This window comes from Canis aureus, chromosome 34 (genome assembly GCF_053574225.1).
Source record: "Canis aureus isolate CA01 chromosome 34, VMU_Caureus_v.1.0, whole genome shotgun sequence".
Lineage (NCBI taxonomy): Eukaryota > Metazoa > Chordata > Mammalia > Carnivora > Canidae > Canis > Canis aureus.
In genome coordinates this window covers 16838122-16851355 of record NC_135644.1, presented here as the reverse complement: position 1 = coordinate 16851355, position 13234 = coordinate 16838122, and the positions used below count along the sequence as shown (strand labels likewise).

General features: G+C 36.6%; 1 protein-coding gene across 1 annotated transcript in view; it reads right to left on the bottom strand.

Annotated features, from left to right (window-relative positions):
- Positions 1-13234, bottom strand: part of LRP2 (LDL receptor related protein 2) — a 196433-nt gene that overhangs the window by 109497 nt on the left and 73702 nt on the right. The window contains exons 14-17 of the mRNA XM_077883566.1: positions 11339-11541; positions 8899-9039; positions 7231-7434; positions 793-985 (exon numbers count right to left, since the gene is read on the bottom strand). Coding sequence (XP_077739692.1) covers positions 793-985; positions 7231-7434; positions 8899-9039; positions 11339-11541 — 741 coding nt within the window. The remainder of the gene's footprint in view (positions 1-792; positions 986-7230; positions 7435-8898; positions 9040-11338; positions 11542-13234) is intronic.

Below are 13234 nucleotides of genomic sequence, written 5' to 3'. Positions count from 1 at the left end.
CCAAATAAACGCTGTCTAGAGGCAGCATACAGTGTTCTTAGACACAAAGCCTTTTAGTCACATAGGCCTGGAATTTGAATCCTAACTGTTGCTTAACAGATATTCTATCTACCTGGCTCGCAGACCAGATTTTGAATCAGACAAGATTATGTAAAGTGTTTACTATGTGCTCTCCATGAATGAGGCTTTCGTGAATTACCACTCATTTTTATTAAAATTCCACTTAAATACAACTTCTCAGCTCAGACTTGTTCCAAACAAACATATTAGCTATTAGTCATATTTAAATAAGAAAGGTAAGAACCTAAAAGGAATAGTATAAACTGTTCTGTCTTTCTTGTCTGACACCACCAATCATGGAATAGTTAAACACGAAACTTAGTCTGTAGTCTGAAAGACTTTTTATTCTGAAAACTACTGAATGATTAAGCAAGTTTTGCTAAGCTTTATATCAATACATTAAAGCAGGGAAAGAATTTGAGCCTTTCCTGATAATTCCCCTGCACATTCAACTCTTTTCTACTGAACCTGTATCACATTGTTGGTCCTCTTCAATTGTGAAAAAAAACCACACTTCAGTGAAGACTGGGAAAGCTGAAACTAAGGCGAAAGTGTTTTCAAGGAGATAAAGTGATTACCTGATCTTATGCTAAAGGGATAAAATTTAAGGTGATTTCAATTTATATAGTTCAATCTTATATTTGCTGAACTTGCCAAATAACCGTAGCATCACTTTTCAGTAACTTTAAAAGACATAGTTTCAAGCTCTTCAGAAAACATGAACACACTTACCCAGCAATAGGATGAACTACAATTGATCGGGGGTTATTTAAATTCTGGATTATTGCACGTCTTGATTTATCAGCTAGCCTCATGACACTGATACTCCGGTAAGAAGCATCTGTCCAATAAAGATTCTTTGAAATCCAGTCGAAAGTCAGACTTTCAACACTTTCCACCCTGTTGGCAGTGAGAATTTCTCTTCCTGTAAGTTGAAATATGGACAAGGTTTAAACTAAGCATACTACTGTATATTTAAATTGTGTCAGAGTTACAGCATATTTCAGTAACCCATATGGAATTCTTAAAAAAAAAAAAAAAAAACACTAAACTGCTGAGCAACAACAGGAGATAAACCTAGAATCTATCCATTCCCAAAAGTTTGGATCTCAAAGAACAGATACGATTCTGATAAACAGAACCAGAAGCGGTATGCCTTGCATTTACTCCCTTGTTCAAGTTTCCAGAAAAAAATTTCTCATTGCAGAACATCTGAAGACAAGATACCTGAGTTCACATATTCACAAACACCACCCACAGACAGCTTTGATAAGCTGACACCACCAGGTACGACTGATGGGGGAATCTCTGCGGCGTGATGGCCCAACCTTCTCAGCAGTCTTTCAAAACTTGAAAGTTGTGACGTTTTGAAAAGACCAGCAAAGATACCAAAAGAAAATCAGAACTGGGTACAGGAGAAAAAAAGACCACTTTCCTCTTTGTGAATTTTTATGTCTTTTTCCCCCTCTCTCCTTTTTTCGCTATAGAAAATCTGAGTCACAGTAAAAAATAACACTTTTCTTAAAGTAGGAAAAACAATATTAGTGCTTCTTCCATTCATTTACTTAGTGAATTATAAAAATAAACTCCTCCGTGTGCTAGAAACCATGAGATACTTAGGAAACATAATGTTGCTAATAGTATTAATAATAATAGCTTATATTGAATACTTATTACGAGCCAGAAACTGGTCCAAGAACTTTACATGGATTCACCCATCTTTACGGTAGTTCAATCAAGTGGGTATTATTAATATCCCTATTTTGCATCTGAGGAAATTAAGTCATAGAAAAGTGAAGCATCTTGAAAGAATGTAGACACTACCTTCAAGGGATTTATAATGAAGTGGGAAAGAGGAGGCAATTAGGCCAAGGGGCAAAAGTGAAACAGTAATGGGTGTTATGATAGAGAGATGCACAAAATGGTATAAAACACAGACTCCAAATGAAGCATATGGCAAGGCAGAGGTGAAGAAAAGTTTCTCAAAGAAAGTGGTGAATCGGGTGCTATAGGAAAGCAAAGACTTAGAAGTGAGAGACAGACTGAGAACTCCATGTTTCAGGAGTTAATGAGTTAATGATAGAGGCTAAAAGAAAGGGAGAAGTTTAGGTAACCACCAGATCCTGGGAGGAATTGGGGAAGGGGGAAGGAAGGGAAGGGAGTGTGGTCATGATCTTCACTAAGGCAGGAGGTCTGTGAGAAATAGGGTACAGATATCCACTTAGACCTATTGGTTTTGAGGTAGTTATGGGTTATATGGTGAGATATCCAAAGGCAGTTGGCATTTTGGGTCTGAACCTTTGAGAGCTTGGATGGAGATTTCTGTTATCACCTGAAAAAGCCTTCCCTGATCTTTCCCTCATTCCCCAGGTTAGGAAGAAAATCATTCAGTAAATGTCCTATCATAACTCTCCCTACACTGATTTATAAATCACTACATAAATGGTAATCTAAGACACAGAAGGCACAAAGTTATGCAGAAGATGACAAAGAAGAAGAGAACCAATGTTGAACCAAGAGAACATGGTTGTTTAGGAAACAGGCAAAAGAAGGAAACACCTGTAAAGAAGACCAGAAAGAATAGCAAAGAAAGAGAAGGAAACGAGATTGGAAGTGATCGAGATGAGACAGGTTTCAACTGACAGGAGATTGGGATAGAATGAAGAATAAGTGAGAAGTACAAATGTGGAATTGAGAGCAGGAACATGCAGACCAATCTTTCAAGAAGTCCAATCATGAAATGAGAGATAGAGCTGTAACTAGAGAGAAACGTGGACTGGACGGGGGGTTGTATGTTTAGGAGGAAAGATCTGATCATATCTGAGTTCTCTGAGAGCTTCATTCAGCTGATCTTGACTTTAATCAGATTTCTGATAACTCATTTTCTACATGTGTACCCATGTACACCTATTCCTCTCCCTGGAAAACAGCAATGTATCCCTCACCAAAGCACAGAAAGTTTAACCACTGACTATAGAGTATTTTAAAAGGTAACTTGCTCAACATGTAGACTTGAGATTGGCAAAAAGCATCATGAGCATTCCAGTTTGACAAAGCAGAAGGGGGATGACCTGTATGACGCCTGTAGGAGACTGAGCCTACATGGGGCTCAGAAACCCAAGACTATTTTTTGGTGAGAGTTAATATTGACTGGGGTTCTCCAAGCTCAATGGACTTAACTCTAGTCCCCAGAAAAGTTGCACTCTAGTTCAAAATAGGAGACTGACCACACACGTTTTCTCCTCTTCCTTCCAAAGTCTATCAAAATGACAGTCCAGGGACAATGGATATGAGATTTCCGTGGTTTGGAAGACAAAGTGATTGGACAGGTATTAACTCACTAAGTAGGAGGAGAAAGCTACAAACTCAGTGCCAGCAGAGGGAAGCCCCTCCCCTCAACACACATACAGAAGCCTCAGCATATTGGCTCTCAGAGATGCCAGGCAAAACACAGAGGCAAGGAATTAAGGGGTGGTTAAAGGTTTGTGAACTAAGGGGTGATTAAAGGTTTGTATCAGGAACAATAAATCCACCAGGCCCTTCCCAGATACTAACCATCTATGCCACTCCCCTCCATCTACCTCCTCTAACAGAGATGTTCTTCTCTGGAGGAACTGATGCAGAGACGCTGTGGGCTCAAGGACACCACAATGCACACGGGAAAGCTGGGATGGAACAGAAGTGAATATAGGGGGATTGTGCGACTCAAGAACTGAAGGGTCCTCAGCCCCTATCCTCTGAACTTCTCCTGGAACACAGACAGCAAGCTATCCTCACCACCTCTTACTCCCCAAACCAAGGAGAATGGAGATATCAACTAAGGACAAATGGCTATCTCTAGAAAAAGATTTACTAATATCAATGTTTGGGAGCTCTCCAACAGAAAGGCTGCCTCATCACCTGAAGTTCACTAGTTGATGAGGCTCATACCTATAGACAGACCTTCTGGTAGCTTTTATAGCCTTGCCCTTAATAGTAAACAAGAATCACAGAAATTTGAAGAAGGCTTCCATCATGAAAAAAGTTGAAACAAAAAAGGAAAAAAGAATCCAAAGAAAAGGGAAATGAAAGATGGATTTTTTTTTTATTTTAAATCCAGCATAGTCAACATACAGTGTTGTATTTGTTTCACATGTACAATATAGTGATTCAACAATTTTATTACTCAGTGCTCATCTAGATAAGGGTACTCTTAATCCCTCCACCCATCTCCCCTTTGGTAACCATAAATTTGTTTTCTATACTTAAAGAGTCTCTTTTCTACTTTGTCTCTTTCTTTTTTCCTTTGTTCATTTGTTTCTTAAATTCCACATCAGCAAATCATAAGGTATTTGTCTTTCTCTGACTGGCTTATTTCATCTAGCAGTACACTCTCTAGCTCTAACCATGTTGTTGCAAATCACATGATGCCATTCTTATTTATGGCTGAATATTATTCTACTGTATATATATATATATACCACATCATCTTTATCCATTCACTTGGCCTGCTTCCATAATGTGACTATTGTAAATAAGGCTGCAACAAATAGAGGTGCATTTATCTTTTCAAAAAAGTGTTTTCATTTTCTTTAGGCAAAATCAGTAGTGGAATTACTGGATCATACAGTATTTCTATTTTTAACCTTTTGAGGAAATTCAAACTATTTTCCACATTGGCTACACTAATTTACATTCCTACCAATAGAGCATCTAGATTCCCTTTCCTCCACATCCTCATCAACACTTGTTATTTCTTGTCTTTTTTGCTATTAGCCATTCTGACTGGTATCAGGTGATATCTTATTGTAGTTTTGATTTGCATTTCCCTAATGATTAGTGATGTTGAGCATCTTTTCATGCATCTGTAGGTCAATTTGATGTCCTTTTGAGAAAATGTCTATTTGGCTCTTCTGTCCACTTTTTAATTAGGTTTTTGTTGTTGTCGTTGTTGATGCTGTTGAGCTAGACTGAGTTCTTTATATATTTTGGATATTAACCCCCTAATTCAATATGTAGTTTGCAAATATCTTTTCTCATTCTGTAGGTTTTTTCATTTTGTTGTTTATTTTGCTGTGCAGAAGCTTTGGAGTTTGATGTAGTTCCATTTGTTGATTTTTGTTGTTGTTTGTACTTGACCTCATGCACAAAAATTTATTTCTAAGACCAACTTTGATGAACTTTTTCCCAACATTTTTTTCTGGGAGTTTTATGGTATCAGGTATCAGTTTTTAAGTCTTTGCTCTATTTTGGTTCATTTTTTTGTGACTTATGTGAAATAGGGGTCCAATTTCATTTAATTACATGGGTTTCTCCAGTGTTCCCAACACCATTTGTTGAAGAAACTATCCTTTTACGATTGTTTATTCTTGGATCTCCCCTCAAATATTAGTTGACTATATATGCTGGGGTCTATTTTCAGGCTATTTTGTCCCACTGTTCCACAATCTGTCTATTTTTGTGCCCATATCATACTATTATTATTACCCTGGCTTTGTAGTATAGTTTGAAATCTGGAAGTGTGATATCTCTTACCTTGTTCTGTTTCTTCAGGATTGGTTTGGCTATTCAGGGTCTTTTGTGGTTCCATACAAATTTTAGGATTGTTTCTTCTATTTCCATGAGAAATGCCTTTGGTAATTTGATGGGGATTGCACTAAATCTGCAGACAACTTTGGGTAGTATGACCATTTTAACAATATTAATTCTTTCAGTCCATGAACATAGGCTGTATTTCCATTTGTTTGTGTCTTCTTCAATTTCTTTCATCTAAATTTTGTGGTTTTCATTGTACAGATCTTCCACTTCATCGATTAAAGTTATTTCTAAGTATTTTATTGTTTTTGATGCTATTGTGAATGGAATGGTTTTCATCAGTGTAAATGGTTTTTCATCAGTGTAAAAGAAGGCAACTGAATTCTGTATATGTTGATTGTGTCCTGCCACTTTACTGAAATTATTAATTCCAACAGTTTTTTGACTGATTCTTTGGGATTTTCTATATATATAGGATCATATCATCAGCAAATAACTACCTTTTTATTTCTTCTTTTCTGATTTGGATGCCTTTTACGTCTTTGTCTTGGTTAATCACTCAAACTAGGACTTCCAATACTATACTGAATAAGAGTGGTGACAAAGGGTTCTTGATCTTAGCGGACTTGCCTTCAATTTCTCTCCATTAAGTATGTTAGCTGTCTGTCGTTTCTACATGGCCTTTTTGTACATGAGATATGTTTCTTCTATACCCACTCCATTAAGACTTTTTATGAAAGTATGTTTTATTTTGTCAAATGCTTTTCCTGCATCTACTGAGATGATCACGTGATTTTATCTTTCATTTTACTGATGTGATGTATTACATTTATTGATTTTCATATATTGAACCACCCTAACATCCCAGGGATAAATCCCACTTGGTCATAGTGTATAATGCTTTTAATGTGTTCTTGAATTCTGTTTGCGATATTTTGGTGAGAATTCTTGCATCAATATTTATCAGAGGCATTGGTGTATAGTTTCCTTTTCTCATGGTATCCTTATCTGGTTTTGGTATCAAAGTACTGTTGGCTACATAGAATGACTTTGGAAGTATTCCTCCCTCCTCAATATTTTGGAAGGGTTTGAAAAGGATGAGTATTAATTCTTCTTTCAATGTTTGGTAGAATTCTCCAGTGAGTTATAAAATGAAAATACTGAGTTATGCCATCATCCAATAAAGTACCCAGCAGTAAAGTGTGACTGGCCGTAATTTATCTTTCTGTGTTGATTATGAAGATTTAACAGAATCCCAATCAACTGAAAACTTATAGTAAATCCATATTTCCATATAATTCATGGTTTTTTTTATTATTATTATTTCAAGCCCAGCCCCCCTCAAGAGAGGTCATCTGGCTGCTTGTATATCAGGAACAGCCTCTAGCCAATCAACCCCTCACTGACTTTCATATACCTGACTTTCCTTTTATGAAATGTCAACTTCTTTTATGTCAACATTTCTCATTGTTAAAAATACACTCTTAAAGAAAGGAAGTGTTTGTTATAACTTAAGTCATGAGAAGAGTAATAGATTTCTTTTCCTGAATTAAAAGCATTTAGTAAGCTAAGTAAGTTCTACTGAGCAAATTATTAGTATTATTAGTAAAAGATGGACAACACGTGCAAAAGAGATCTTTTTTAATGTATTCTCACCTGTGCCATTGATATTTTGTTTAAAGATCATGTCTTTTGATGTATCTGAAAAAAAGATAGTGTTCTCCTTCGCATCAAAATCAATCCCAACAAAGAAAGAAGGATTTCCTGTCACTGGAACTATGACATCTTCCTGGGTAGACAGGTTGAATGGGATGCCACGAACAGCGACTTCAGATGAAAAGATCAGGAATTGCTTAACAGCTGTAGGAAGAAAAACACAGCACCGTTGGCCACAGCCTGGTTCTTGTTCTCTCTCAATTCCAGAGAAACTATTTATACATCCATAAAGCACATTTTATAATTCTGAAATAAACATAAAAAATAGATCTGTGGAAAACATAATTGGAAATAACAAGAAGAGAGGAAAAAAAGATAAGCAGCTATGAGGGTGATACAACTATTAGAATCTTACTTCTCAAGTAATTTATCCTTAAGATTTATTTATATAAAACATGGTCCCTATGCTGAATTCTAAAGTACTATTAACTGAACTGCATAGTAATTCCATCACAGTTCTTGATTTGGATTAACTTTTGTATGGATATCTAACCAAGAATCCCACTGCAGTTTTTAAGGTATTAAGACCAGTGACCAGGTAAATTCTTTAGAAATAAATAAAGGAGGGAAAAATGGGAGGGGAGAGGGAAAACAGAGGAAACAGAAAAAAAAAAAGAGTGATTTTAAAATCAAAGGAGACAGTAACAGGACATCAGAAAATTAGAAGAGAGAAATGGACGAGGTATACCGAAGACAAAGATAAAAATTGCAGTAGTTTAAGAGCAATATAGTGTCAATACTATAATAGAAACACATTGTTTTTCAAATGAGGGTGATTTTTACCTGAATTTAGGATTACCTACAAAGTTAACAAATTTGTTTCAGTTAGAATTAGAGAATTTACATACTATGCCCAAAGCAGCACCATCTGGGGAGCCAGAATTTGTCAAAGGCATTAAAAAAGGAGAGTTTTCAAGGGGAAGAAAGAAGAATCAAATATTGCAGGAGTGTGCATTGCCTCATAAGCTGAGGTGCGGCAATAGCCTACTTATAGATTAGGAGGCAGCCAAAGAGGAAGAAAAGTGTTTGAGAGAATCATTGAATCCCAGAGCACAGGGAAATATAAAGAGAAAATCTGAACTGAAAAGTGAAAAGCTAGATGAGGAAATGAGCCACCCCAACAAAGTTTGCTTTGGGACACAGCAATAAAGCCAAGTGGGATGGAGGGACAACCACCCCCCTCAAGGGACCAAGGCAGCGGTCTAGTACAGGGCAACAGACGTGGTGGAAAGTACTTCCCAATAAAGTTAACATTAACATCTAAAGTGGCAAAGGTATACAGAGCAGAGAAAAGAACTCAAAATTAAATTGTATGGAATTTCAAAAGCATAATTTTATAGAGACAAAAGATTTCAGGAAGAAAAGGGGAAAGGGAACCCAAGGAAACCCTAGATGTGCAATTAAAGGAAAGATCAAAGAACAGAAATTGACACCTTCAAACTCAAGCAGTTCTGTGTGTAAAGGGAGGGGTGCCTACTGAGAAAGATGCTGCATAGCTACCAAATGCTTATTCACCATGGAGGAGGAGGACAGGAAGCTGGCACAGTCCAAAAGCGGCACATACCCCTAAGCTGCCTGCCAGAAAGACATCCCAAAGCAATTTCTTACCAACGCAGTGGCGGTTATCCACATCCAGGCTGAAGCCGAGTGTGCACCTGCAGCGGTAACCCAAACCATCATTATCTGTCCTGTGGCTGAGGACACAGACATGTTCACAGCCCCCATTGTTATCTCTGCATGGATTGCTAACTAGAGGAAAAAATACACAGGGTTAAAGCTCAATTAGAAATATATGATTATCCAAGAATGTGAAACCACTTTGAGCCATCTAAGTGAAACAAAATAATGGGCTTGGAACTCAGAAAAACCACTGCTGGTTGATGCTGTATACACCCACATTTAGCTGCTCTTACTCTCCTACCTACCCTCCAACAGGTAGTGGCAACACAGTATTCCTGCAGCTACATAAATTCTCCCCAAGTTAACTATGTCTGCTAGCCTCAGGGACTATAAAATAACTGCCTCCCCCTAAAAAACTTGAGTGTTTAAAAAAAAAAAAACTTGAGTGTTTTAGTTAAGTGTTAGTTTATTCGTAAGATATAACAGTAACTATAACTCACAGGATGCATGCTTTTTAAGTAAGCCAACTTAGAATCAAGAGCTAATTATTATTATCCCAATTTTATAAAAGAGGAAATCAAGCTCCAGAAGGTTAACTCAACTTGCCCAAGATTATTCAGCAGCTAAACGAGAAGCCAAGCTTGCAGTACAAACCAGACTATACTTCCAAAACCCATTCTCAAAGCTGAGACTCAAAACATCACTGTGCACAAGCCTGTCACAGCCAAAAGGTCATATCTGCTTTGAAAATTATCTTCTTAGCTTTTGAATTATTCTTTAAAATCGTCTCTTTACAAAAAATAAATAAATAAAAAATTGTCTCTTTACCTTCTCAGGGGGATTGATTTGGGGAAACAACAAAAAAAATAATAATTTGGATGATAAAATTGGATATTATTTTCAGTCAAAGGCCAATAGGAAGTTGGTAGCTCGTGAATTGATTATTCCAATCAGAGATTTCCAAAATGTTTTCAGATGTAGTACAGATTTTCAGCTTCGGTATATGTTATCCCAGGATGACTACATTGAAGGATATTCATATGAATGTATCAGTTCTAGTGGCTGGTTTTTTGTTTAAAAAAAAAATCGCGGCACCTGGGTGGCTCAGCTGGTTAAGCATCTGCCTTCAGCTCATATCATGATCTCAGGGTCCTGGGATCAAGCCCTGGGTCAGGCTCCCTACTCAGCAGGGAGTCTGCTTCTGCCCTCTCCCTGTATTGCTCCCCCTGTTTGTGCTTTTTCTCTCTCTCAAATAAATAAAATCTTTTTTAAAAATTGAAATAGGGCAGCCCGGGTGGCTCAGCGGTTTAGCGCCGCCTTCAGCCCAGGGCATGATCCTGGAGTCCTGGGATCGAGTCCCACCTCGGGCTCCTACATGGAGCCTGCTTCTCCCTCTGCCTGTGTCTGTGCCCCCCCCCTCTCTCTCTCTTTCTCTCTCTCATTAATTAAAAAATCTTTAAAAAACAAAAATAAAAACTGAAATATTCTCTCTCCCTCTTCTCCCCACTTGTGCTAGCTCTCTCTCTAAAAATAAATAAATAAAAAAATAAAAAAATAAAAATAAAAATAAATAAATAATCAACCTGATTTTTTTATAGTCTTTCTCCATCCTAAAGTCAGACCCACCACTTAATGTGGGAGTTTAAGTAAAATCTGCTTTTCCTTGAATTACTGTTCACTGATATTAAACTTTCTATCAATACAGTTCATCATATTTCTTTCCTTTTTTCACAAGCAAATACAGAAAGGAGCCATATACAGTCACAATAGTCCTGACAATTTAAAACCTTGAAACACAAACACTACTTACTATAATATAACAGAAGACTAAGTGGTGTCTAAGTCAAAATATTTCTTTTCTTTGATAAGTGACCAGCCCATGAGACACCAGACCCCATTGGCCTATGACAGACCCAAAACAAACCAAATAACAGGTGTCATACATGTACAACGGAGAAGAAAAGGAAATTGGCTCTGACACTATCTTAAAATCTCAAGTCAACACTTAGGCATGTTAGTTTCTTCTTCTAGGCCTCAGTTTTCTCAACTTTAATATTAAAGGATTGAATATAAGTTTTCTCTTAGGAGAATGAGGATATATATTTTGGTTTTGTTTGTTTGTGGTTTCTTAATCTCAACATTTAGATAGGATCTGGCACATTGCAGGTGCCATTAAATATATCTGTAACATACATCTCTTAAGTTCCTTGTAGATTTGGCATTTTAACTCTGAAATACATCAATTTTTTCAGAAGGCCCCATGATCCACAGAGCAGTTTCAGAGCATTTAACTCTCTAGATAATCCATCACATATTTGAAACTGCCACCCAAATCTCATGAGATCACAAGTCATTAACTTCCATAGCATTGAGAAAATCTTTCTACCAAGGCCAAACTGAGCAGGGTTTCCATTGTTCTGGGGCATACCATAGGGCTGCCTGAGGGAATGGTAAACAGTCACTCCAAAGGGCCTCAGAGAAGTCTGGTGGTACTCTTGTGGATTGGTCTCTGTGAACTTGTTTGCCTTCATTACAGCCATCTTTGTCCAATCAGTAAAGAATACACGATCTTCAAACAAGCTTATTCCAAAGGGATGAGGAATGAGTGAGCCTCCATGGATTACTGTCTTCCTGTTATAAAAGATGTGTATTAAAATTTTTGTTTGCCTTCATTTTGATTAAAGGTGAAATTAGTTTGAGTAAATGCCTGAAAAGCTAAGTAATTTCTTGTTTACAAAAATGAAATATATAGAAAAACACATTTTAAGATGTGGGTATAATTCGACCTACATTTGATAGAAGGATTTTCATTTGTCTCTTGAGAAAGAACCTTGAAAATAAAATTCCAGTCCCAGCCCCAGTTTGTTCTGGATTTTTTGAAAAATTACTGTTTTCTTACATGCTTCTCAATTCTATTAAGTTTGCCCCATAAAAAAAAAGGGCTAAGATGTGAAGTACCATTTCATAATGCATAGGTGAAAGAGTGTAACACGGGAATGCAAATATGGTAGCAGATACCTTAAACCTACTTCACACTGCACCATTATCTTTTTCTCAACAATCAGGGAGCAGGATAGTGAGAACAATTCAACCACTAGCAAACATACAGACCTATTTCACTTTGGGAAATCAAAAAGTAGTGCTACCACTACTATACCTCTGCTTCATAAAACTGCTCATCATACTTGTTAAGTGGAGGCACGGGGCGGTCAGAGCTGCTTAAATGGAAGAAAAAGAAGTAAAAGGTGCCAAGCAAGGGAGAGAAATCAACAGTGTCTGCCATAGCTACTTCTACGTAAATGATCATCCACACACGTCACACAAAGAAAGTGAGGTAGAGGAGGAGGGAAAACTCATTTTTTTTTCCTCTTTGCAAAACAGGAAAACTTTAAAGAAAAATCTTAAAAACACTGAAAACTAAAAAGCACAACAGTACTCTAAAAAAAGAACTGAAGATACTAAGGCTGGGAAATATACCAAAAATGGGGGGAAGGGGAAAGAAACCTAAGGTGGCAAGTTAGTGCAAACTTTACACACTCAATAATGACATGGTACATTAAAATTAGAGAATGGTTTTTCTTTTTCAGTTAGCAAATTCCAGAACCTTGAATGCCACCTGCTGGCAAAGCAATAGGAATGACTTTATGATTTCAGCTGTACTCATGAGCTTTTTAATAGCTCTTTGATGTTTCTTCACAGCCTGCAAAGCACTCAAAGATTTCTGAAACTCCATTGATTTTTATGTTTTTATACTTTAATCTTAGCATAAAAATATTTAGACTAATGTAATGTCAAAACACCTATGAAAAAAAAATTCAGGCAATTTCTCAATCGTTTTTGAATGACTTATTGGGTTGATTAAGATTTTTTCATTAAAGTAATTCATCATATTCTCATTATGGGAATCAGTATAAATGATGAGAAATTATAGTCTTAATACTTAATCATTTCATTTAACTAAGTAGAGATTGTTCTAAGAATATGAAATCCAGTGGCAAACTGATACTGTCCTTACAAAATCCTCTACAAAATAGGGATAAAGGAGAAAACAAAACTATAATAGTCCTTCATCGAGAAAACAAAGTCAAGTCATTTGGAATAATTAAATCAGCCAGCTTATTTGCTGAATCCACAAAGAGCAGTTTTGACAAATTTAAAACCGTATCTTAACCAATTTTTGAAAACTTCAAAAGCAGAGAAACTAAAATAGTTAACAATTTAACTTAGAGTTAACTGTCATCAGACTAAGAAGATGAAATAAAAAGTATGCCATATTTTATGTTCAAATATTCTGAGTATCTTTGAAATATATCAGGTAAAAATA